Source organism: Oncorhynchus masou, chromosome 8 (genome assembly GCF_036934945.1).
Source record: "Oncorhynchus masou masou isolate Uvic2021 chromosome 8, UVic_Omas_1.1, whole genome shotgun sequence".
In the NCBI taxonomy this organism is placed as follows: Eukaryota; Metazoa; Chordata; class Actinopteri; order Salmoniformes; family Salmonidae; genus Oncorhynchus; species Oncorhynchus masou.
In genome coordinates, this window is record NC_088219.1 from 10,653,525 (window position 1) to 10,677,961 (window position 24,437).

Consider the following 24,437-nt stretch of genomic DNA (forward strand, 5'->3'; position numbering starts at 1 on the left):
CAATGAAGAGGATTGTGTGTGTGTGTTTACTTTGAATGTTGAACAAGACTTGAACATTTGAGAATATAAAATGAATAATAATATTATTTGATAGGTATTCGGAACATGATTGTGAATCTACCCTGACTGTCAACCACCACCAACTTGTGTGCTTTACTCATAACCAACTACGAATTCCCTCTTGTGTTGTCACGCCCCGCCAACTTGGCATCAGGGAGGATTCAGGGAGGATTCAGATTGCGGATCTTGGCTGGATGTTTCGCAGGAGGATAGCTAGCACGGAGAGGAGGGGACAGTAACTTCAGCACCCACCCGGGGGTAAACAGCGACAAGGCCACCCAAGTGCGGCACACTAATCGTTTTAGTCAGAACTAGGTGCTTTTCAGTTTTAACAGTTATCGATGTTTGTAGATATTTTCCCCTATGATTGTCACGTTAGTAAGGAGGAGGTGAATTCTCGCCGCCGCCATCTTTGGAAACTGATTGGGAGGAGTGGAGAACTTCGTTGGCTGACTGGTTTATTAACCCAGCTATTGGTAGTTATTTTCAGGGCCTCGACTGGCCTTACTGTACACACAATACACTTGTTTTTCGGGTTGACCAAACACAACGAGTCGGCATCGTACAAACCTGGAAAAGGCTAGCTAACAAAACTCCAATCTGTGCTCCACTTCCAGACTCGAGTCAGTTTGTTGCGCCCTTCCTTGCCTTGTTGGACATTTGCTTCCTGTTATTCTACCTGAACCTGGCCTCTGACAGGTAAGTGTCCGCTGTGCATTCAAGCCAACTTCTGCTGGTGAGAAATGTGTTTATCTGGATAACTTGCCGTCTAGCTAGGCTTCTTAGTTAGCCAACTTGATCAGCTGGTTAGACAACATCATTAAATACTGTAGTTAGTTTACGACGTGGATGGTTAATGTTAGCTCGATGACATCCAACGAGCTAACTTTAGTCAGAGAGGAATGTTTTGCTCTAACGTTTGTGAATTGGGGAATGATAACTAGCTACATGGCTAACTAGCTACATGGCTAACCGTTGATAAGCTTATGAAGCGAAGGTCTCCTTTTTAAACTTGTAAACAATTCAATGGCAGCGAACTGACAGATTGTCAAATGCTGGGAAGGACATGGCTAGCTAGTTAACGTTCGTCCAGCGATAAATGCTGGCTTTGTAACAGCTAACGTCTGCTGTTTTACTAGCCAGATAGCTAACTAGCGAATCCTCTCCGAATGTAGACAGGTAGTTTTGATGTGACACTCCCTGGTGTGTTTTTTTCCTCACTGTAAATCATGGCTGAGGCGATCAGAAACACAGCAGTAGCTTCACGACCAAATGTCAACCACTCCAGTCTAAACTGTGAACTGAATATAGCACTAGTTATGTCCCAAGTGTTGCTAGGTTTAATGTTTACAGTCAGCAAACAAGCAACTTGACAAATCTATTGTCGTTTCGGGTATTGTCTTTCTTGGTACGCCTGCATTCATTCCTGGCGGTTGCTGGCTTGTTTGTGGGCAGTGACGCGAGTCACATTCCTAATTTCTGTGTTGACATTGCGTTACATTCTTTCTCGGCCTTGACTATCTATGCCTGTTCGCCAGCATTGCACACTCCAGATGGTGACGAACTGTATTTAATGGAAAAACAGCTCTAAATAACGATTTATTTTGTTAGACAATGGCATTTGTTAGACAATGACATCCTAAATGTAAGTTGGCAGCAACTCCCCATCACACCCTTCCAACACATTAAGGTTGGAGGTGTTGGGAATGACAAAGCAAGAACACTTTTTTCCTCCTGTTAACAATGCACACCTTTTGCATTGATTTAACAACATTGCTTTCAAACACTTGGCTTTCTATGAGTTTGAATGTACAGTAGGCTATATCACAACCAGTGATATAAGGTAGCTATCCACAGACTGTCCTCACATCTGCACTCAATGATTTGAAGTTTCGTCCATCACTCGACCAGTGAGAGTTTAAATAAAACGGTATTTGTCACATGCGCCGAATACAACAGTGAAATGCTTACGTACAAGCCCTTAACCAACAATGCAGTTTTAACAATACCAACGATGCAGGGGCACCGGTTAGTCGAGGTAATTGAGGTAGTATGGACATGTAGGTAGAGTTATTAAAGTAACTATTCATAGATAATAAACAGAGAGTAGCAGCAATGTAAAAGGGGGAGGGAGGGGGGCAATACACATAGTCTGGGTAGCCATTTGATTAGCTGTTCAGGCTTGGGTGTAGAAGCTGTTGAGAAGCCTTTTGGACCTAGACTTGGCGCTCCAGTACTGCTTGCCGTGCGGTAGCAGAGAGAACAGTCTACGACTAAGGTGGCTGGAGTCTTTGACAGTTTTTAGAGCTTTCCTCTGACATCGCCTGGTATAGAGGTCCTGGATTGCAGAAAGCTTGGCTCCAGTGATTTACTGGGCCGTATGCACTACCCTCTGTAGTGCCTTGCGGTCAGAGGCCAAGCAGTTGCCATACCAGGCGGTGATGCAACCAGTCAGGATGCTCTTGATGGAGTTTAGCTACAAGGGTAAGTAGCGTCATAGTTTAGCTACATGGGTCGGTAGCTACATCTGTAGGTAGCGTCATAGTTTAACAACAGTTGTAGACTGAAGTTTACATACACCTTAGCCAAATACATTTAAACTCAGTTTTTCACAATTCCTGACATTTAATCCTAGTAAAAAGACCCTGTCTTAGGTCAGTTAGGATCACCACTTTTATTTTAAGAATGTGAAATGTTAGAATAATAGTAGAGTGATTTATTTCAGATCTTATTTCTTTCATCACATTCCCAGTGGGTCAGAAGTTTACATACACTCAATTAGTATTTTGTAGCATTGCCTTTAAATTGTTTAACTTGGGTCAAACGTTTTGGGTAGCCTTCCACAAGCTTCCCACAATAAGTTGGGTGAATTTTGGCCCATTCCTCCTAACAGAGCTGGTGTAACTGAGTCTCATTTGTAAGCCTCCTTGCTCGTACACTCTTTTTCAGTTCTGCACACAAATTCTCTATGGGATTGAGGTCAGGGATTTGTGATGGCCATTCCAATACCTTGACTTTGTTGTCCTTAAGCAATTTTGCAACAACTTTGGAAGTATGCTTGGGGTCATTGTCCATTTGGAAGACCCATTTGCGACCAAGCTTTAACTTCCTGACTGCTGTCTTGAGATGTTGCTTCAATTTATCCACATAATTTTTCTCATGATGCCATCTATTTTGTGAAGTGCACCAGTCCCTCCTGCAGCAAAGCACCCCCACAACATGATGCTGCCACCCTCGTGCTTCACGGTTAGGATGGTGTCCTTTGGCTTGCAAGCCCTCCCCCTTTTTCCTCCAAATATAACAATGGTCATTGTGGCCAAACAGTTCTATTTGTGTTTCATCAGGCCAGATAATATTTCTCCAAAAAGCACTATGTGTCCCCATGTGCAGTTGCAAACCATAGTCTGGCTTTTTTTATGGCAGTTTTGGAGCAGTGGCTTCGTCCTTGCTGAGCGGACCTTCAGGTTATGTCGATATAGGACTTGTTTTACTGTGGATATAGATACTTTTGTACCTGTTTCCTCCAGTATCTTCACAAGGTCCTTTGCTGCTGTTCTGGGATTGATTTTCACTTTTCGCACCAAAGTATGTTCATCTCTAGGAGACAGAACGCGTCTCCTTCCTGAGCAGTATGATGGCTGCGTTGTCCCATGGTGTTTATACTTGCATACTATTGTTTGTACAGATGAATGTGGTACCTTCAGGTGTTTGGAAATTGCTCCCAAGGATGAACCAGACTTGCGGAGGTCTACAATTTTTTTTGGCTGATTTCTTTTGATTTTCCCATGATGTCAAGCAAAGAAGCACTGCGTTTGAATTAGGCCTTGAAATGCATCCACATGTACACCTCCAATTGACTCAAACAATGTCAATTAGCCTATCAGAAGCTTCTAAAGCCATGATGTCATTTTCTGGAATTTTCCAATTGGTTTAAAGGTACAGTCAACTTAGTGTATGTAACTTCTGACCTACTGGAATTGTGATATAGTGAATAAAAGTTAACTAACCTGTCTGTAAACAATTATTGGAAAAATGACTTGTGTCATGCACGAAGTAGATGTCCTAAACGACTTGCCAAAACTGTTTATTTTTTTATATTTTTTTTAAACTTTATTTAACTAGGCAAGTCAGTTAAGAACACATTCTTATTTTCAATGATGGCCTAGGAACAGTGGGTTAACTGCCTGTTCAGAGGCAGAACGACATATTTGTACCTTGTCAGCTCTGGGATTTGAACTTGCAACTTTCCGGTTACTTGTCCAACGCTCTCACCACTAGGCTACCCTGCTGCCCCAAGTTAGCTCAACTGAGACACTACCTACCCAGGTAGTTCAACAGTACTGTAGTATTTAGGATTTCTGCATCTCCCAGGAAAAAGCGATCAGAGAGGGAGTAATGTAAATCCTGTTCTCTCGGCCCGCCACACAGTACAGTCCACAGAATCAGTGTTCTTATCCTGACCTCCCCCCCACCCGCTCTCTACCAGCCGCCACCTGACATAACCCACCGTAGCAGCAGCCCCTGTCCCAGTAAAACACTGGCATGCTCAGAAACACCCTCTCAGCTATCTAGAAAAACCCCTCTCAGCCAGCCAGTCCACCCCAGGACACATACAGTGACCCTGGGTACATTTTCAACAACCACCAACTCAGATTGTTCTGAAATTGTTTGTGGTTAGCAATGGATAAGATTAGCATTCCTTCAAAATGTATTTTGTTGACCTAAATAATTTGATCTCTGAGAAATAATGCTCATTGATTGCATCCAAATTGGCCATTTTTAAATTATTTGTGTTCATATAATATTCAATAAATATAGTACCTAACAACTGATTTTGGCTCACGAGTGGTGCTGCGGTCTAAGGCACTGCATCTCAGTGCTAGAGGCGTCACTACCAGACCCTGGTTCGTTTCCAGGCTGTTTCACAACCGGCCGTGATGCACAATTGTCCCAGCGTCGTCTGGGTTAGGGTTTGGCCAGGGTGTCATTGTAAATAAGATGATTTTTTTTTTCTTAACTGACTCTGCCGAGTTAAATAATAAATACAATTCGACCAAACTTTATTCTGACAGTGAGTTAGATGTGAGGAATCCAGAGGAATGGTAAAAAGCCAACCACGGCCCCATGCCAATCCCACCACAACAACCAGAATACAGTATCAGTGTGTAATGTGAATTTGGTGATGTTTTTCCACCCTGTTCATTTAAGTGAATCATTGATACGGCTGTAATGGTACATGTAGCGAACCGTTTGGTACTGGGACCTCGGTTCTGTCCGCACTGTGAACCCCACCTACATGTACAGATTATCTCAACTAGCCTGTCCCCCTGCACACTGACTCGGTTCCGAGTATATAGCCTCGTTATTCTTATTGTGATACTTTTTATTATTACTTTTTATTTTAGTCTACTTGGTAAATATTTTCTTCTTCTTGAACTGCACTGTTGGTTAAGGGCTTGTAAGTAAGCATTTCACTGTTGGTTAAGGGCTTGTAAGTAAGCATTTCACTGTCAAGTCTACACTTGTTGTATTTGGCGAATGTTGCAAATAAAGTTTGATTTGAATGAATACATAAAAGATTCTATTTGTAAAAATGGAAACACCAGGCCTATAGGCTATGCCAAGGCTGCGTTGTATGCCATTGCCTTGTGAGTAAATCTGAGCTGAAAATACAAATCCCTTACCAAATTCGTTCAGCCATTTCACAATTTCTTTTGTTTTTATTTAAACATTTTGATCATTTGCGTACTATTTGACATTTGACTGGATTGTTTGGAGCTAGTAACATACGCATTTCAGAGGCCTCCCGAGTGGCGCAGCGGTCTAAGGAATGCAGTGCAAGCTGCGTTACTACATATCCTGGTTTCATACTGGGCTGTGTCGCAGCCGGCCACGACCGGGAGACCCATGACGCGACGCACAATTGGCCCAGCGTTGTCCGGGTTAGGGGAGGGTAAGGCCGTCCCGGGATGTCCCATCGCGCTCTAGCAACTCCTGTGGCGGGCTGGGCACATGTTCACTGACACGGTCGACCAGTTGTACCGGTGTTTCCTACGACACATTGGTGCGTCTGGCTTCTGGGTTAAGTGGGCAGTGTGTCAAGAAGCAGTGCGGCTTGGTTGGGTTGTGTTTCGGAGGATGAGCGGCTCTCGACCTTCGCCTCTCCAAAGTCTGTAGGGGAGTTGCAACGATGAGACAAGATTATAACTACCAATTTGGATTCCACGAAATTGGGGATAAATTAAAAAGAAACAAAAGCATTTCACTGCACCCTATTTAACGTTGCTAAACTGTGTACGACCAATAAACTTTGATTTGACTAGTGATGTGGTAGCATAGTGAGAGTTAGGCTAAACACTGGCTTTATCCTAATGACAGAGGAGCGTGTGTGTGAGTGAGAGAAGGGCTAAATCCTCATACGTTTGTCTCTCTACTGTGACTGTGTCCATGGACTGTGTTTTATGCACTGATTCAGGCCAGAGCTGCTGTGTTGATTGGTTGACAGCGTTTGCTCTCTAGGCCTACTTTCTCTGTTCACGTGGTGTGAATTATAGTATGTTGATTGGTCAGTTGTCTTTTTACTCTCTGGGTTCATGCTGTACACACTATAAAACCTATTGTTCTACTTAGTAAATAGTTGCCTCAGTTTTCTATGAGCTTTTTGAATTTCCAACATGTGCATTTAAAACAGTATAATATACCTACCTTTTTAGTGTTTTACAAGCACTAATATATTAGGTACAGCATCATTATTTTTGTTGTTGCTTGGATCCAACCTCTTTTGATCAATTCAAGAAGCGTTATTATACATTTAGATTGACCTGATTAGTTACTTTCAGTGAACTTGTCTTAATGTTGAACATTTTCCGTTTCAACCCCCTTCAGCAGGGATTGATGAGCACAGTGCTCATTCCACTAGCAGTAACTGGGGTTAGAACTGTAAGCATTGCCTCTGTCATTGAAAGTGGTGCGCATGACCTTAGTGATGGTGGGAATGGGCCGTCTCGACGTTGAACGTCAATCTGTCCGACGGTTTTGATACGACTTCATCGTGATCCATAACACCTCATACCACAACAAACTGCCGAACACTAATGTGTAAATATACTTTTCTTCCTTCAAATAGATCCTATTTTAATTTTTTTTACGTAATGGCAGAAATATTGTTTCATATTTACCATATACTAAATAATGTGTGTGAAATTTAGATTTTACAATGGACCATTATCATGCACCTGTCTGGAAACTACATGAAAAATACATGACCGTCTCTGCTCTTAAATAGTGAATGGAGGACGCTTTTCCCATGGTTCATTTTCATGCCAGCCAGGTAGGCTATACTCCTGTTGTAAATCTAAACAATGTGCTTAATATTAGGGAAGTTATAATGGGCCTAACCATAGAAACCTATAGAAAGCTGATGGGATCCTCCTCTTTTTAATCAAGGCTGTCACTCTTATTTTCTCGCGCAATTGCAAAGCCTATAGAAATGTTGCGCAACATGAGCTCATGGGCTCTCATGAAGTGTTTTTTTTTTTGATAAGATTTTCAATTACATTTGCATTGACGTCAGAGTGATTAGAGGGACAATAGAGTGCGGAGTACCAGGCAGTTAGCAAGTTTGGTAGGCTACTGATGACCATCAGCAGCATCAGAGCTTGAATAAGACTAGTTACCGTGACTATGTGGTCATGTGTAATTTGACTGCCTTCATGACCCATAGCTGGCGGTAATACGGTCAATGTAACAGCCCCTGTAGTGAGTATGGCCCAGTACATCTCTGGGGCCGAATTCCCTGCCATCCAGGACCTCTATACCAGGCGGTGTGAGAGGATAGCCCTAAAAATTGTCATAGACTCCAGCCACTCAAGTCATAGACGGTTCTCTCCTACCGCACGACAAGCGTGGAACCAACAGAATCCTGAATGGCTTCTAACCCCAAAAAGACTGCTAAATAGTTAATCTGGGAAGTTATTTGGTTAACTATTTAACAATCTGCATGTACTCTTTTTGCACTAATATTTTGACTCATCACATATGCTGCTGTTACTGTTTATTATCTATCCTGTTTCCTAGTCACTATTCCTACATACACCATTGTTGAAAAGATTGGGGTCGCTTTAGAAATGTCCTTGTTTTTGAAAGAAAATCACTTTTTTTTTTTTTGGTCCATTTAAAAAAACATCAAATTGATCAGAAATACAGTGTAGACATTGTTAATGTTGTAAATGACTATTGTAGTTGGAAACGGTTGAGGACTTGTGAGGCGTCTGTTTCTCAAACTAGACACTGATGTACTTGTCCTCTTGCTCAGTTGTGCACCGGGGCCTCCCACTCTTTCTATTCTGGTTAGAGCCAGTTTGCACTGTTCTGTGAAGGGAGTAGTACATAGCGTTGTACAAGATCTTCAGTGTCATGGCAATTTATTGCATGGAAGAGCCTTCATTTCTCAGAACAAGAATAGACTGACGAGTTTCAGAAGTAAGTTCTTTTGTTTCTGGCCATTTTGAGCCTGTAATCGAACACATAAATGCTGATGCTCCAGATACTCAACTAGTCTAAAGAAGGACAGTTTTATTGCTTCTTTAAATCAGAACAACTGTTTTCAGCTGTGCTAACATAATTGCAAAAGGTTTTAAAAATGATCAAGTAGCCTGTTAAAATGACACACTTGGATTAGCTAACACAACAAGTCATTGGAACACAGAAGTGATGGTTGCTGATAATGGGTCTCTGTACGCCTATGTAGATATTCCATTAGAATCTGATCTATCCAGCTACAATAGTCATTTACAACATTAACACTGTCTACACTGTATACCTGATTAATTTGATGTTTGTGTGTGAATTCAATTTAAGAGCTTTATTGGCATGGGAAACATGTTTACATTGCCAAAGCTAGTGAAATAGATAATAAACAAATAACACTCACAGAAGTTCCATAAAGAATAAAGACAAAATCTCTCCTCTCTTTCTCTCGCCCCTCTTTTTTCTTCATATATATATATATCTATATCCCTTACCCATAATGGTGTGTGCTTTATTGAGAGCTCTGCTGTGTTGATTTCCACATCAGAGGCTGATGTTTCAGTCCCAGAAGAAATCAGTGCACACACACTTATCAATACAGTCAATGAAACACACACCACTCATCAATACGTGACTTAATGACGCACACACACACACACACACACACACTGAATCCCTCACTGCACTCTGACCCCACAACTCTCTCTCATTAAGGCAATAGCCAAGTTTAAACCTGGATGTTAAATCAATGATCAATCCACTTGATGTTTGTGCGTCTGCTTGACCAGGCCAGTAGTTTAAAGATCTACACGATGTTAAATCAATGATCAATCCACATGATGTTTGTTCGTCTGCTCGACCAGGCCAGTAGTTTAAAGATCTACACGATGTTAAATCAATGATCAATCCACTTGATGTTTGTGCGTCTGCTCGACCAGACCAGTAGTTTAAAGATCTACACGATGTTAAATCAATGATCAATCCACATGATGTTTGTTCGTCTGCTCGCCCTGGCCAGTAGTTTAAAGATCTACATGATGTTAAATCAATGATCAATCCACATGATGTTTGTTCGTCTGCTCGCCCAGGCCAGTAGTTTAAAGATCTGCTGGATGGAAAAGTCCAATAAATGTCCCAGAATTCCCAGGTGTAATTTAATGTAGTGAGTTTAGAACAATTTAATGACCAAGAGAGTACCCACCACATTTCTGAACAATAAAAATGCACAAAGAAAAAGGTAGTAAAAACCAAAATGTCTTTGTAAATAAAACTATTCTATGGACACTCCCAAGCTGTGCACAATAGGCTGCGTATGAGGTTAATCTGAGTGCGAGGCAATGTTTGATCCGATGTTTCTCCAGCGGAGTAACAAAGCTGTTCCCGTCTCATATTCTTCCTACTTCTTCTTCCCCCACCCTCCAGGTGCCCATGCTCCGGCCCCTCTGGCTCCTCCCCACTGGCAGATGAGTTGTCAGCTGCTCTGGCGTAGACACAGCTGCGCTCCAACGGCCAGATAGTCTGCTGGCCCCTCCTCCTTCCCCCGCCCTGCCGGGAGACGGCAAACTACATTACCCAGCATGCCCTCCACTGTGCGGGCGGGCAGTCTGAAGGACCCGGATGTAGCCGAGCTGTTCTTCAAGGAAGACCCTGAGAAACTGTTCTCTGACCTCAGAGAGATAGGTCATGGCAGCTTTGGAGCAGTCTACTTTGTATGTACACACTCAAACATGCACATCACACACACACACTCAAACATGCAAACACACACACACACACACACACACACACACACACACACACACACCGATTCCTGTGCTGTAATAGTCCTACTGTTCCACCTGTGTTCTCTCTGTGACTAAGGCCTGTGTGTTTACTCTGTCTGTGTTATAAGGCCTGTGTTCGTGTTCTCTGCCTGTGTATGTTCAGTGTCTAAGGCCTGTGTGTTCTGTGTCTTAAGGCGCGGGATGTGCGAACTACCGAGGTGGTGGCCATCAAGAAGATGTCCTACAACGGGAAACAGTCCAACGAGGTGAGACCGACTGCTACACACACACACACACACTCTCCCCGATAGCTGAGACCAACTGCTACACACACACACACACACACACTCTCCCCGATAGGTGAGACCAACTGCTACACACACACACACACACTCTCCCCGATAGGTGAGACCAACTGCTACACACACACACTCACACTCTCCCCGATAGGTGAGACCAACTGCTACACACACACACACACACACACTCACACTCTCCCCGATAGGTGAGACCAACTGCTACACACACACACACACACACACACACACACACTCTCCCGATAGGTGAGACCGACTGCTACACACACACACACACACACACACACACACACACACACACACACACACACACACTCTCCCCGATAGGTGAGACCAACTGCTACACATCCCCCCCCTGTCTTCCTTTAGAAAGTTTATTTCAACAGAAACACATTTCAGACGACACACACACACACACACACACACACACACTCTCTCCGATAGAAATATGTGAGCTGAACACATTATTTCCAAGGTCACCCCACGGCTCTCATACACTTTCACTTTCGCCTCGCTCTCCTCGTAATTTCAGATTAGCTGTAATCAGATTACACCTAATCTGTGTAGGAAGAAAAGCACCCCAGTAGATAGACACAGACAAACACCCTTCCGGATGTGTGTCACGTATGAGAACATACCCTTAATGGAGACTTACAGAATTCTCTGAATATTTTGTGTTCATTCAGAGTGATCTGAGTAGTCACTCTGCACCCATCTCATTTCCCCAGGTGTGTTGGTTGAACCAATAACTCATTTGTAGTTTCACCATGTCTTTCTTTATATGGCTTGTTCTTCATTTAAAATATTTTTACGCTCTCCCTCCTTCTTTCTCTCACTCTTTCTTTGTTTTTAATGATTCAGCTTTTGGGCCAATACAGGTATTTAAAAAATAAAATAAAACAATATCTCTCTCAGAAATGGCAGGACATCATAAAAGAGGTGAAGTTTCTCCAGAGGATTCAACATCCCAACAGCATAGAGTACAAGGGCTGCTACCTACGAGAACACACAGCATGGGTAAGACACACACACACACACAGTGGAGTATGGAGGGCTACTACCTATGAAACCCAGAAAAACACACCCTCACACACATTTTGAGGTTAAAACTCCCACTGAGATGTTTCAGTAACCTTACCTTCAGGTGTATATCCATGGACCTGTTTTCTTCCTGGATGTGTTCTGTGTGTTTAGCTGGTGATGGAGTACTGTCTGGGCTCTGCTTCTGATGTTCTAGAAGGTAAAACAATCTAGAAACATTAACCTTCCTCTTTGTGTTGTACTACATCTTGGTCAATATAGACTCTGTTTGACACAATGTGTCTTTTTACAAATTTTTAGCAAATGTTTTCTAAAATATCCTCTCTCACTCATCCTGTAGTTCATAAAAATCCCCTTCAGGAAATGGAGATCGCTGCCATTACCCACGGAGCTTTGCAGGGGTTGGCCTACCTTCACTCCCACAACATGATTCACAGGTGAGACAGAGGAGTATTCAGGAACAAAATTACACCTACTGACCCAGTGGTTCTTGTCCATAATGAGATTACACCTACTGACCCAGTGGTACTTGTCCATAATGAGATTACACCTACTGACCCAGTGGTACTTGTCCATATCGAGATTACACCTACTGACCCAGTGGTACTTGTCCATAATGAGATTACACCTACTGACCCAGTGGTACTTGTCCATATCGAGATTACACCTACTGACCCAGTGGTACTTGTCCATAATGAGATTACACCTACTGACCCAGTGGTACTTGTCCATAATGAGATTACACCTACTGACCCAGTGGTACTTGTCCATATCGAGATTACACCTACTGACCCAGTGGTACTTGTCCATATCGAGATTACACCTACTGACCCAGTGGTACTTGTCCATAATGAGATTACACCTACTGACCCAGTGGTACTTGTCCATAATGAGATTACACCTACCGACCCAGTGGTACTTGTCCATAACGAGATTAGCATGTGGTCCAAAGTACTGTTTTGAAAATCTCGTTCTCTCTCCCTCTCCATCCCTCTCCAGAGACATCAAGGCTGGTAACATCCTCCTGACGGAGCCAGGACAGGTCAAGCTCGCTGACTTTGGCTCCGCCTCCATTGCCTCGCCAGCCAACTCTTTTGTGGGGACTCCATATTGGTGAGGGACAGTCGGCAACAGTCAGCGGGGTCTACCAGGGGGTGAAGCTTTGACCGTGTGATGACCAGTTTTTATTTCTTGACATGCCTTCTATAGGCTCTACCTGACGTGCCTTTCCTATAGGCTCGACCCTGACGTGCCTTTCCTATAGGCTCGACCCTGACGTGCCTTTCCTATAGGCTCGACCCTGACGTGCCTTTCCTATAGGCTCGACCCTGACGTGCCTTTCCTATAGGCTCGACCCTGACGTGCCTTTCCTATAGGCTCGACCCTGACGTGCCTTTCCTATAGGCTCGACCCTGACGTGCCTTTCCTATAGGCTCGACCCTGACGTGCCTTTCCTATAGGCTCGACCCTGACGTGCCTTTCCTATAGGCTCGACCCTGACGTGACTTTTCTATAGGCTCGACCCTGACGTGCCTTTTCTATAGGCTCGACCCTGACGTGCCTTTCCTATAGGCTCGACCTGTGCCATTATGCACCATCTCTGTTGGCAAAATGTTCAATGATTGTAATTGAGCTCTCTGTCTATCTCTCTCTCCTCTTCACTTCCTCCTTGCTCTTCCCCCTCCCCCTCTCTCTCCAGGATGGCCCCAGAAGTGATCTTGGCCATGGACGAGGGCCAGTATGACGGGAAGGTGGACGTCTGGTCCCTGGGGATCACCTGTGTAGAACTAGGTAGGTAGATGTGTGTGGGTGGTTTTCGGTTGTTTATATGTGCAACATACCGTGTATGTAAACACATGTCTGTGTATGTGACTAATGTGTGTGTAACTCTTGTCTTGCGTGCAGCGGAGAGAAAGCCTCCTCTGTTCAATATGAACGCTATGAGTGCCTTATACCACATAGCGCAGAATGAGAGCCCTACGCTGCAGTCCAGCGACTGGTAAGTGTGTTATACACAGGCTATCACACACACACAGACACACACACCAGAGTTTCCGTTAACCGTAAAAAACGTTCAGTGCAGAGAAATCGAATTTGTACCGGCCAATAGTGTGGGCGTGAAAAAGGAATCCCATTGCGGAATAAATATTTTTAGCCTATGTAGTGGAATTAAATTGCCGTGTGTGTGTATATTCGTTCTATCTGATCACATGTGGAAAATCTGTCAGACTGTGCTTTTATAAGGCCAGTCCTGTTGACAGGAAAAAAAAATAAAAAAAATTGGGCCACGATTAAAGAGCTACTATTTTTATTTCTAAACTGGTAATTGAAACACGCTTCCCATTTGCCATTCAAATGCATACTGGAAGGCAGGCTTCGTCAGCATGTCACACACTACTTTGCAATGAGGTGGAGGCAGGGTGCATTTTGAAAACATATACTTGAAAGCTGAACATTTTACAACATATTATAAAAAAAAAATTGTTCACCTTTATTTAACCAGGTAGGATGGTTGAAAACTAGTTCTCATTTACAACTGCGACCTGGCCAAGATAAAGCAAAGTAGTGCGACACAAACAACAACACAGAGTTACACATGGAATAAACAAACATACAGTCAATAATACAGTAGAGAAATTCTATATATATAGTGCGTGCAAATGAGTTAGGATAAAGGGGGTGAGGCAATAAATAGGCCATAGTGGCGAATTATTACAGTATGGCAAATTAAACACTGGAGTGATAAATGTGCAGAAGATGAGTGTGCAAGTAGCGATACTGGGGGGGCAAAGGAGCAAAATAAATAACAATATGGTGATGAGGTAGTTGGATGGGCTATTTACAGATTGGCTATGTACAGGTGCAGTGATATGTGAGTTGCTCTGACACCTGGTGCTTAAAGCTAGTGAGGGAGATATGAGTCTCCAGCTTCAGTGACTTTTGCAGTTCGTTCCAGCCATTGGCAGCGGAGAACTGTAAGGCGGCTGAAGGGGGAATTGGCTTTGGGGGTGACCAGTGAGATATACCTGCTGGAGCGTGTGCTGCTATGGTGACCAGTGAAATATACCTGCTGGAGCGTGTGCTGCTATGGTGACCAGTGAGATATACCTGCTGGAGCGTGTGCTGCTATGGTGATCAGTGAGATATACCTGCTGGAGCGTGTGCTGCTATGGTGATCAGTGAGATATACCTGCTGGAGCGTGTGCTGCTATGGTGATCAGTGAGATATACCTGCTGGAGCGTGTGCTGCTATGGTGACCAGTGAGATATACCTGCTGGAGCGTGTGCTGCTATGGTGACCAGTGAGATATACCTGCTGGAACGTGTGCTGCTATGGTGACCAGTGAGATATACCTGCTGGAGCGTGTGCTGCTATGGTGACCAGTGAGATATACCTGCTGGAGGGGGTGCTGCTATGGTGACCAGTGAGATATACCTGCTGGAGCGTGTGCTGCTATGGTGACCAGTGAAATATACCTGCTGGAGCGTGTGCTGCTATGGTGACCAGTGAGATATACCTGCTGGAGCGTGTGCTGCTATGGTGACCAGTGAGATATACCTGCTGGAGGGGGTGCTGCTATGGTGACCAGTGAGATATACCTGCTGGAGCGTGTGCTGCTATGGTGACCAGTGAGAGATACCTGCTGGAGCGTGTGCTGCTATGGTGAGCTAAGTGGGTTTGGCGACGGATATTAAGCGAGGGCCAGCCAACGAGAGCATACAGGTCGCATTGGTGGGTAGTATATGGGGCTTTGGTGACAAAACAGATGACACTGTGATAGACTGCATCCAATTTGCTGAGTAGAGTGTTGGGGGCTATTTTGTATATGACATCTACCGATCCTTGACTTCGGCGGACAGTCAGTTTTACTATGGTATGCTTGGCAGCATGAGTGAAGGATGCTTTGTTGTGAAATAGGAAGCCGATTCTATATTTAATTTTGGATTGGAGATGCTTAATGTGAGTCTGGAAGGAGAGTTTACAGTCTAACCAGACACCTAGGTATTGCAGTTGTCTACATATTCTAAGTCAGAACTGTCCAGAGTAGTGATGCTGGACGGGTGGGTAGGTGAGGGCAGCGATCGGTTGAAGAGCATGCATTTAGTTTTGTTTGCGTTTAAGAGCAGTTGGAGGCCATGGAAGGAGAGTTGTATGGCATTGAAGCTCGTCTGGAGGTTTGTTAACATAGTCTCCAAAGAAGGGCCATAAGTATACAGAATGGTGTCGTCTGCGTAGAGGTGGATCAGAGAATCACCAGCAGCAAGAGCGACATCATTGATGTATACAGAGAAAGGGTCGGCCCGAGAATTGAACCCTGTGGCACCCCCATAGAGACTGCCAGAGGCCCGGACAACAGGCCCTCTGATTTGACACACTGAACTCTATCAGAGCAGTAGTTGGTGAACCAGGCTAGGCAGTCATTTGATAAACCAAGGCTGTTGAGTCTGCCGATAAGAATGTGGTGATTGACAGAGTCAAAAGCCTTGGCCAGGTTGATGAATACAGCTGCACAGTATTGTCTCTTATCGATGGCTGTTATGATATTGTTTAGGACCTTGAGCGTGGCTGAGGTGCACCCGTGACCAGCTCGGAAACCAGATTGCATAGCGGGGAAGGTACGGTGGGATTCGAAATGGTCAGTGATCTGTTTAACTTCTTGGCGCACCCATCCCGTTAGCGGGATCATTTTTGTCAACATCCGCTGAATTGCAGAGTGCCAAATTCAAATTAAATTACTAAAAATATTTAATTTTCATGAAATCACAAATGCAATATAACAAAACACAGTTTTAGCTTGTTGTTAATCCACCTGGCGTGTCAGATTTCAAAAAAGCTTTACAGCTAAAGAAAACCAAGCTTTTTTTAAGGTCATCTCTCTCAGCAGACAAAACATTACAAACAGCTAGCAGCAAAGTAGATTGGTCACGAAAGTCAGAAAAGCAATAAAATGAATCGCTTACCTTTGATGATCTTCAGATGTTTGCACTCAAGAGACTCCCAGTTACACAATAAATGTTCCATAAAGATTCTTTTTATATCCAAAATACCTCCATTTGGTTGGCCCGTTTTGTTGAGTAATTCACAGACTCGAGCGGTCACGACGGGGCAGACGAAAATTCCAAATAGTATCCGTAAAGTTCGTAGAAAAATGTTTTTTATAATCAATCCTCAGGTTGTTTTGACAATAACTAATCGATAATTTTTCAACTGGACTGTAGCTTTTTCAATATGAGAGAGAGAGAAAATGTCTGCTCCAAGCTGTTGCGCATGCAAAACTCTGCTGGCACCCAGCCATCCACTGATGCGATGTGATCGTTCTCGCTAATTTTTCAGAATAAAGACTGTTTTTCTAAAGACTGTTCACACCATGTGGAAGCCATAGGGAAAGGAATCTGGTTGATATCCCTTTAAATGGAGGGAAGGCATGCAATGGAACAGGGAGTTTTCAAAATAAGAGGCACTTCCTAGTTGGATTTTCCTCAAGTTTTCGCCTGCAATATCAGTTCTGTTATACTCACATACAATATTTTGACAGTTTTGGAAACTTTAGAGTTTTCTATCCTAATCTGACAATTATATGCATATTCTAGCTTCTGGGCCTCAGAAATAGGCAATTTAATTTGGGTATGTTTTTCATCCAAACATCAAAATACTGCCCCCTACACTCAACAGGTTAACTTGGCTTTTGAAGACTTTGGAAAGGCAGGGTATGATAGATATAGGTCTGTGGCAGTTTGGGTCTACAGTGTCTCCCCCTTTGAAGAGGGGGATTACCGTGGCATTCCAGTCTTTGGGGATCTCAGACGATACAAAAGAGAGGTTGAGCAAGCTAGTAATAGGGGTTGCAACAATTTTGGCAGATAATTTTAGGAAGAGAGGGTCCAGATAGTTTAGCTCGGCTGATTTGTAGGGTCCAGATTTTGCAGCTCTTTTCGAACATCAGCTATCTGGATTTGGGTGAAGGAGAAATGGGAGAGGCTTGTGCAAGTTGCGGTGAGGGGTGCAGGGCTGTTGACCGGGGTCGGGGTAGCTAGGTGGAAAGCATGGCCAGCCGTAGAAAAATGCTTATTGAAATTCTCCATTTGCGCGGATTTATCGGTGGATTTATCCTAGCCTTAGTGCAGTGGGCAGCTGGGAGGAGGTGCTCTTATTCTCCATTCTCCATGACTTTACAGTGTCCCAGAACTTTTTGGAGTTTGTGTTACAGGATGCAAATTTCTGTTTGAAAAAGCTAGCCTTTGCTTTCCTAACTGCCTGTGTATATTGGTTCCTAACTTCCCTGAATAGTGGCTTATCGCGGGGGCTATTCGGTGCTAATGCAGTACGCCACAGGATGTTTTTGTGCTGGTCAAGGGCAGTCAGTTCTGGAGTGAACCAAGGGCTTTATCTGTTCCTGGTTTTACATTTTTTGAACGGTGCATGCTTATGTTAGACGGTGAGGAAAACACTTTTTTAAAGAACAACCAGGTGTTCTCTACTGATGGAATGAGGTCAATATCCTTCCAGGATACCCGGCCAGGTCGATTAGAAAGGCCTTCTCGCTGAAATGTTTTAGGGAGCGTTTGACAGTGATGAGGGGTGTCGCTTGACCGCAGACCCATTACGGACGCAGGCAATGAGGCAGTGATTGCTGAGATCCTGGTTGAAAACAGCAGAGGTGTATTTTGGAGGGCAGGTTGGTTAGGATGATATCTATGAGGGTGCCCGTGTTTACAGATTTGGGGTTGTACCTGGTGGGTTCCTTGATAATTTGTGTGATATTGAGAGCATCAAGCTTAGATTGTAGGATGGCCGGCGTGTTAAGCATGTCCCAGTTTAGGTCACCTAGCAGCACAAGCTCTGAAGATAGATTGGGGGCAATCAATTAGCATATGGTGTCCAGGGCACAGCTGGGCGCAGAGGGTGGTCTAAAGCAAGCGGCAACGGTAAGAGACTTGTTTCTGGAGAGGTGGATTTAAAAAAAGTAGAAGCTCAAATTGTTTGGGTACAGACCTGGATAGTAGGACAGAACTCTGCTGCAGGCTATCCCTGCAGTAGATTGCAACTCCGCCCCCTTTGGCATCTTGTTGGAAAATGTTATAGTTAGGGATGGAAATTTCAGGGTTTTTGGTGGGCTTCCTAAGCCAGGATTCAGACATGACATCCAGGTTGGCAGAGTGTGCTAGGGCAGTGAATAAAGACTTTTACGGTTACAGAAGTCAACAAATGATAGCGCCTGGGAAATGGGAGTGGAGCTAGGCACTGCAGGGTCTGGATTAACCTCCACATCACCAGAGGAACAGAGGAGGAGTAGGATAAGGGTCGGCTAAAGGCTAACAGAACTGGTCATCTAGTACATTCAGAACAGAGTAAAAGGAGCAGGTTTCTGGGCACGGTAGAATAGATTCAAGGCATAATGTACAGACAAAGGATGTAGGATGTGAATACAGTGGGGGTAAACCTGTGCATAGAGTGACGATGAAAGAGATTTATTGTCTTGAATATAATTTAAACCAGGTGATGTCACCCCATGTGTGGGAGGTGGAACTAAAGTGTTAACTAAGGCGTATTGAGCAGGGCTAGAGGTTCTACAGTGAAATAAGGCAACAATTGCTAACCAAAACAGCAATGGACAAGGCATATTGACGTTAGCAAGAGGCATGCGTAGCCGAGTGATCATAGGAGTCCAGTGAGTGGCTTCAGGCAGCTTGTGGGCCGGGGATAGCAAGCTAGCGGAAGGGTCTTTGAGGGAAGTCGCGACGGAAGAAAGTCTGTTTTGGCACCCAATTGGCAAAATAGGTATAGTGGCCAAAGAATTTGTCCGATGGGCCTCTTAAGCTAACAGTCCGATGTGCTCTAGACAGCTAGCAGGCCACGGCTAGCGGTATGGCATTCAGGGGATGTCGCGACGGAGGAGCCAGTTGAAAAATCCCCATCGGGCAGAATTACGTTGTTATGGCAAAATAGGTATTGTAGCCCAAGGAGTGGCTGATGGGCCTCTTCAGCTAGCCGGGAAATGGTCCTAGCAGATTGGCCTGGCAATGGCTATTTGACTACTAGCTAGTAGCCACTTAGCTGGCTAGCTTTTGATGGTTGTTCCAGTTTCTAAGTATACAAAATAGCAGATCCGTACCACATTGGGTGAGGCGGGATGCAGGAGAGTTCAGTCCGTAGATGGAAAGTAATATTGAACTATATATGAGGTTTTCACGAAAAAACAAGGAATAACTATATTTACACGGGGATGTTTTATGAGGCATGTTTTACCTTGCTTCAAAGTAGCCTAAAGGCAAAATCAGTGGAGGCAATTATCTGATAGACTTGTCTGAAGACAGGCCATTGAAACCAGTAAGCTATTTCTCTCGTGTTCTATTGGTTCGTAACTTTCTTTCATTGTCCAGTAGCCAAATTCACATTCCCGCGTAGCCTAACGTCCTTGGCGCATTGCTGCCCTAATAATGTGAAGAAATAACAGTTTATCAACATTTTAAGCTAAACGGTCTAATATGTTGCATGAGCCTCATTGCTTTTGGATGTTTTTTTTATTTTTTAAATGTAGCCTATGCCTACTGGTTGTATGAATTTGGGTTCTATTGTCCCGCAACTGTCCCAGAGTCTGTTTCGGCTATTTCTTTCTCGACAAGCTGACCAATAGAATAGGTACACTGTTCTACTGTGGGGGATAGTAGATTGACATAGGCAGCACGTCCATAAGGCTTAGGGAAGCTTTTGATAAGTGAATTGAATTAAATTGCCAAAATGAAAAGCAGCGCGTGCTGCAAATACCAAATAGATGAGTTGTGACTGTCAGTGAAAAGTATAGGGGCCCTGCCAGCCATATCGCTATATTTCTAAATGAAATCGTGAGAAAACATAGTTTGGAAAACAAATGGCTGTTGTAAAGCAAATAAAAGACTCTAACCTGTCTTTATATTTATCAAAATTCTCAACTTAATTGAGCGAACAATAGTCGTCCTATATGCTAGCTTATTGGCACCAGCAGAGAGCATCAGCTGTATCCCCAGTGAGTGGGCACTGAGCATGTTCACTCTTTATAATCGTTGGGTCAGTGTCACTCATGTTTGTTTCTGGACAATACTTTCCTCCTCCAGTTTAGATGGACGTCATTTTCTATGTGTCTCCCCTTCTCTGAGGCCTGTTGATATGGACAACGCTGATGTTATAGATCTGTCATTGTCAGTAGAGTAAGCTACCCTGTTATTTGTCATATTAAGAAAAGATTCAGCTGATGTCTCCAGTCATACAAAGTGTAGTGGAATTGTATGAAATGTGTTTTCCCGTGCAATGAGAGAAGAAACATGTCTGATATGGCCTATAGCGCAGGCCTCTACTCTACACGCCACTCAGCCACGCATTGAACTGTCTTTTTTGTGAACAGTGATTCACTTGTATTATAAACCTAAATCATGACTAGCCAATCGATTCATCACATTCTGAATGGTGGACTGTCTTACATCCGTCTCTGCAAAAGTGATGATGCATGGAATGCTTTATTTTAAAGGTGCATTCACGGTGAACATTTGCTTCCCCCAAACTTAACTCACACGAGCCGGCTCATATGCCTTGGCTAGTGATTTAGCTGTTCGTTACTCATCTTGTTGTCTAAGGAAAAGTAAAGGTGGCCAGTTCTTCTAACGTCTTCAATGCGGTAAAGAAGGACACATCGTTGCTTCCTCCACTCGTTCTGTTCAGATGAATTACCATGATCAAAATGTGCTTTCTGTCATTCTGAGCACCGTGGGTGGACTCCCTAATCAGGGTACGCACCCAATACGTACGGGGTCCGGTACATTTCTTAAATGTCCGGTGCCACATTTTCATAACGGAAACCCTGAGAGACATACACACACACACAACTCCAGGTAATTTCACAAGGATATAGCATTTTATTGTAGTGCTATAGCTATTACGCATTAGGGCTATCACAGGTGACGGATTTTTACTGTTACATCAATGTAATTGTGACAATGTTTTTTTCTTCTTCACTTGCTCTTTATCCCCCCCTCCTTCCCTCCTTCCCTTCCTCTCTCTATGCAGGACGGATTACTTTAGAAACTTTGTTGATTCCTGCCTTCAGAAAATCCCCCAGGATAGACCCAAGTCTGACCATCTACTAAACGTGAGAACACTTAAAAAAAATCACATATAGTCCTCTTTTAAAATAACCGATCTCAGTCCTCTTTAATGTCTCGGGGGTTTAAAAAAAAAAATCACATATAGTCCTCTTTTAAAATAACCGATCTCAGTCCTCTTTAATGTCTCGGGGGTTTAAAAAAAAAAATCACATATAGTCCTCTTTTAAAATAACCGATCTCAGTCCTCTTTAATGTCTCGGGGGTTTAAAAAAAAAAATCACATATAGTCCTCTTTTAAAATAACCGATCTCAGTCCTCTTTAATGTCTCGGGGGTTTAAAAAAAAAAAAAAGCTAAAGAACTGTTCTCTTTATATTCACAAAATAGTTTACTTCACCTATTTTGTGGACCGAGTACTTGTTGCATTCACATCACTATGTTTAAAAAACCGAACCAAGATATTCACTCAATGCACTTTGGGGTTTTTACAAAGTGCAGGACGAGCCATTCCATCAGAATCTGTTCTCCGACAGCTAGATTTATTTATATATATATATATATACTGCTCAAAAAAATAAAGGGAACACTTAAACAACACAATGTAACTTGAAGTCAATCACACTTCTGTGAAATCAAACTGTCCACTTAGGAAGCAACACTGGTTGACAATACATTTCACATGCTGTTGGTCAAATGGAATAGACAACAGGTGGAAATTATAGGCAATTAGCATGACACCCCCAATAAAGGAGTGGTTCTGCAGGTGGTGACCACAGACCACTTCTCAGTTCCTATGCTTCCTGGCTGATGTTTTGGTCACTTTTGAATGCTGGCGGTGCTTTCACTTTAGTGGTAGCATGAGACGGAGTCTACAACGTAGTGTCCAGAGCATGGAGGCGCTACAAGGAGACAGGCCAGTACATCAGGAGACGTGGAGGAGGCCGTAGGAGGGAAACAACCCAGCAGCAGGACCGCACACTCCGCCTTTGTGCAAGGAGGAGCAGGAGGAGTACTGCCTCCAGCAGGCCACAAATGTGCATGTGTCTGCTCAAACGGTCAGAAACAGACTCCATGAGGGTGGTATGAGTGCCCGACGTCCACAGGTGGGGGTTGTGCTTACAGCCCAACACCGTGCAGGACGTTTGGCACTTGCCAGAGAACACCAAGATTGGCAAATTCGCCACTGGCGCCCTGTGCTCTTCACAGATGAAAGCAGGTTTTCACTGAGCACATGTGACAGACGTGACAGTCTGGAGACGCCGTGGAGAAAGTTCTGCTGCCTGCAACATCCTCCAGCATGACCGGTTTGGCGGTGGATCAGTCATGGTGTGTGGTGGCATTTCTTTGGGGTCCGCACAGCCCTCCATATGCTCGCCAGAGGTAGCCTGACTGCCGTTAAGTACCGAGATGAGATCCTCAGACACCTTGTGAGACCATATGCTTGTGCGGTTGGCCCTGGGTTCCTCCTAATGCAAGACAATGCAAGACCTCATGTGGCTGGAGTGTGTCAGCAGTTCCTGCAAGAGGAAGGCATTGATGCTATGGACTGGCCCGCCCGTTCCCCAGACCTGAATCCAATTGAGCACATCTGGGACATCATGTCTCGCGCCATCCACCAACGCCACGTTGCACCACAGACTGTCCAGGAGACTGTTCATGCTCCTCATGCCCAGGCGTTGTAGGGAGGTCATACAGGCACGTGGAGGCCACACACACTACTGAGCCTCATTTTGACTTGTTTTAAGGACATTACATCAAAGTTGGATCAGCCTGTAGTGTGGTTTTCCGCTTTAATTTTGAGCGTGACTCCAAATCCAGACCTCCATGGGTTGATAAATTTGATTTCCATTGATCATTTTTGTGTGATTTTGTTGTCAGCACATTCAACTATGTAAAGATTATTATTATTTTTTAAATAAAAATCATTCATTCAGATCTAGGATGTGTTATTCTTGTGTTCCCTTTATTTTTTTTGAGCTGTGTGTGTGTATGTATATATATATATACACACACACACACACACACACACACACACACCTAAAAATATATATTTAACCTTTATTTAACTAGGCAAGTCAGTTCAGAAGAAAATCTTATTTATAATGACGACCTACACTGGCCAAACCCAGACATCGCTGGGCTAATTGTGCTCAGCCCTATGGGACTCCCAATCACGGCTGGTTGTGATACAGCCAACTTACATTTTGGAATCTTATAGATTGCAATTGGTTAAAATATGAGACAATAGTCTTCTGAGTGGCGCAGGGCATCGCAGTACTGGCTGTGCCACTAAAGATTCTGGGTTCAATTCCAGGCTCTGTCGCAGCCGGAAGCGACCGGGAGACCCATGGGTCGGTGCACAATTGGCCCAGCATCGTGTTCTTGTCCCATCGTGCACTAGCGACTCCTGTGACGGGCCGAGCGCAGTGCACGCTGACACGGTCGCCAGGTGTACGGTGTTTCCTCCGACACATTGGTGCAGCTCGCTTCCTGGTTAAGTGGGCAGTGCGGCTTGGTTGTGTTCGTGCGGGAGTTACAGCGATGAGACAAGACTGTAACTACCAATTTGGATTCCACGAAATTGGGGGGGAAAAGCCGTGAAAAACTACAAATAATAATAATAATCAATGCAAAATATGAGACATAATAAA

The 24,437-nt window shown here is 43.9% G+C and overlaps 1 protein-coding gene across 1 annotated transcript in view; it reads left to right on the forward strand.

Annotated features, from left to right (window-relative positions):
* Positions 1-262: 262 nt before the first annotated feature.
* The window catches only part of LOC135544061 (serine/threonine-protein kinase TAO1-like), a 65,536-nt gene continuing 41,361 nt past the window's right edge, over positions 263-24,437 (forward strand). The window contains exons 1-11 of the mRNA XM_064971426.1: positions 263-536; positions 678-759; positions 10,012-10,298; positions 10,547-10,618; positions 11,585-11,686; positions 11,864-11,909; positions 12,051-12,147; positions 12,710-12,823; positions 13,410-13,501; positions 13,616-13,709; positions 21,750-21,831. Of these exons, the coding sequence (XP_064827498.1) occupies positions 10,167-10,298; positions 10,547-10,618; positions 11,585-11,686; positions 11,864-11,909; positions 12,051-12,147; positions 12,710-12,823; positions 13,410-13,501; positions 13,616-13,709; positions 21,750-21,831 (831 nt within the window). The 5' untranslated portion in view covers positions 263-536; positions 678-759; positions 10,012-10,166. The remainder of the gene's footprint in view (positions 537-677; positions 760-10,011; positions 10,299-10,546; positions 10,619-11,584; positions 11,687-11,863; positions 11,910-12,050; positions 12,148-12,709; positions 12,824-13,409; positions 13,502-13,615; positions 13,710-21,749; positions 21,832-24,437) is intronic.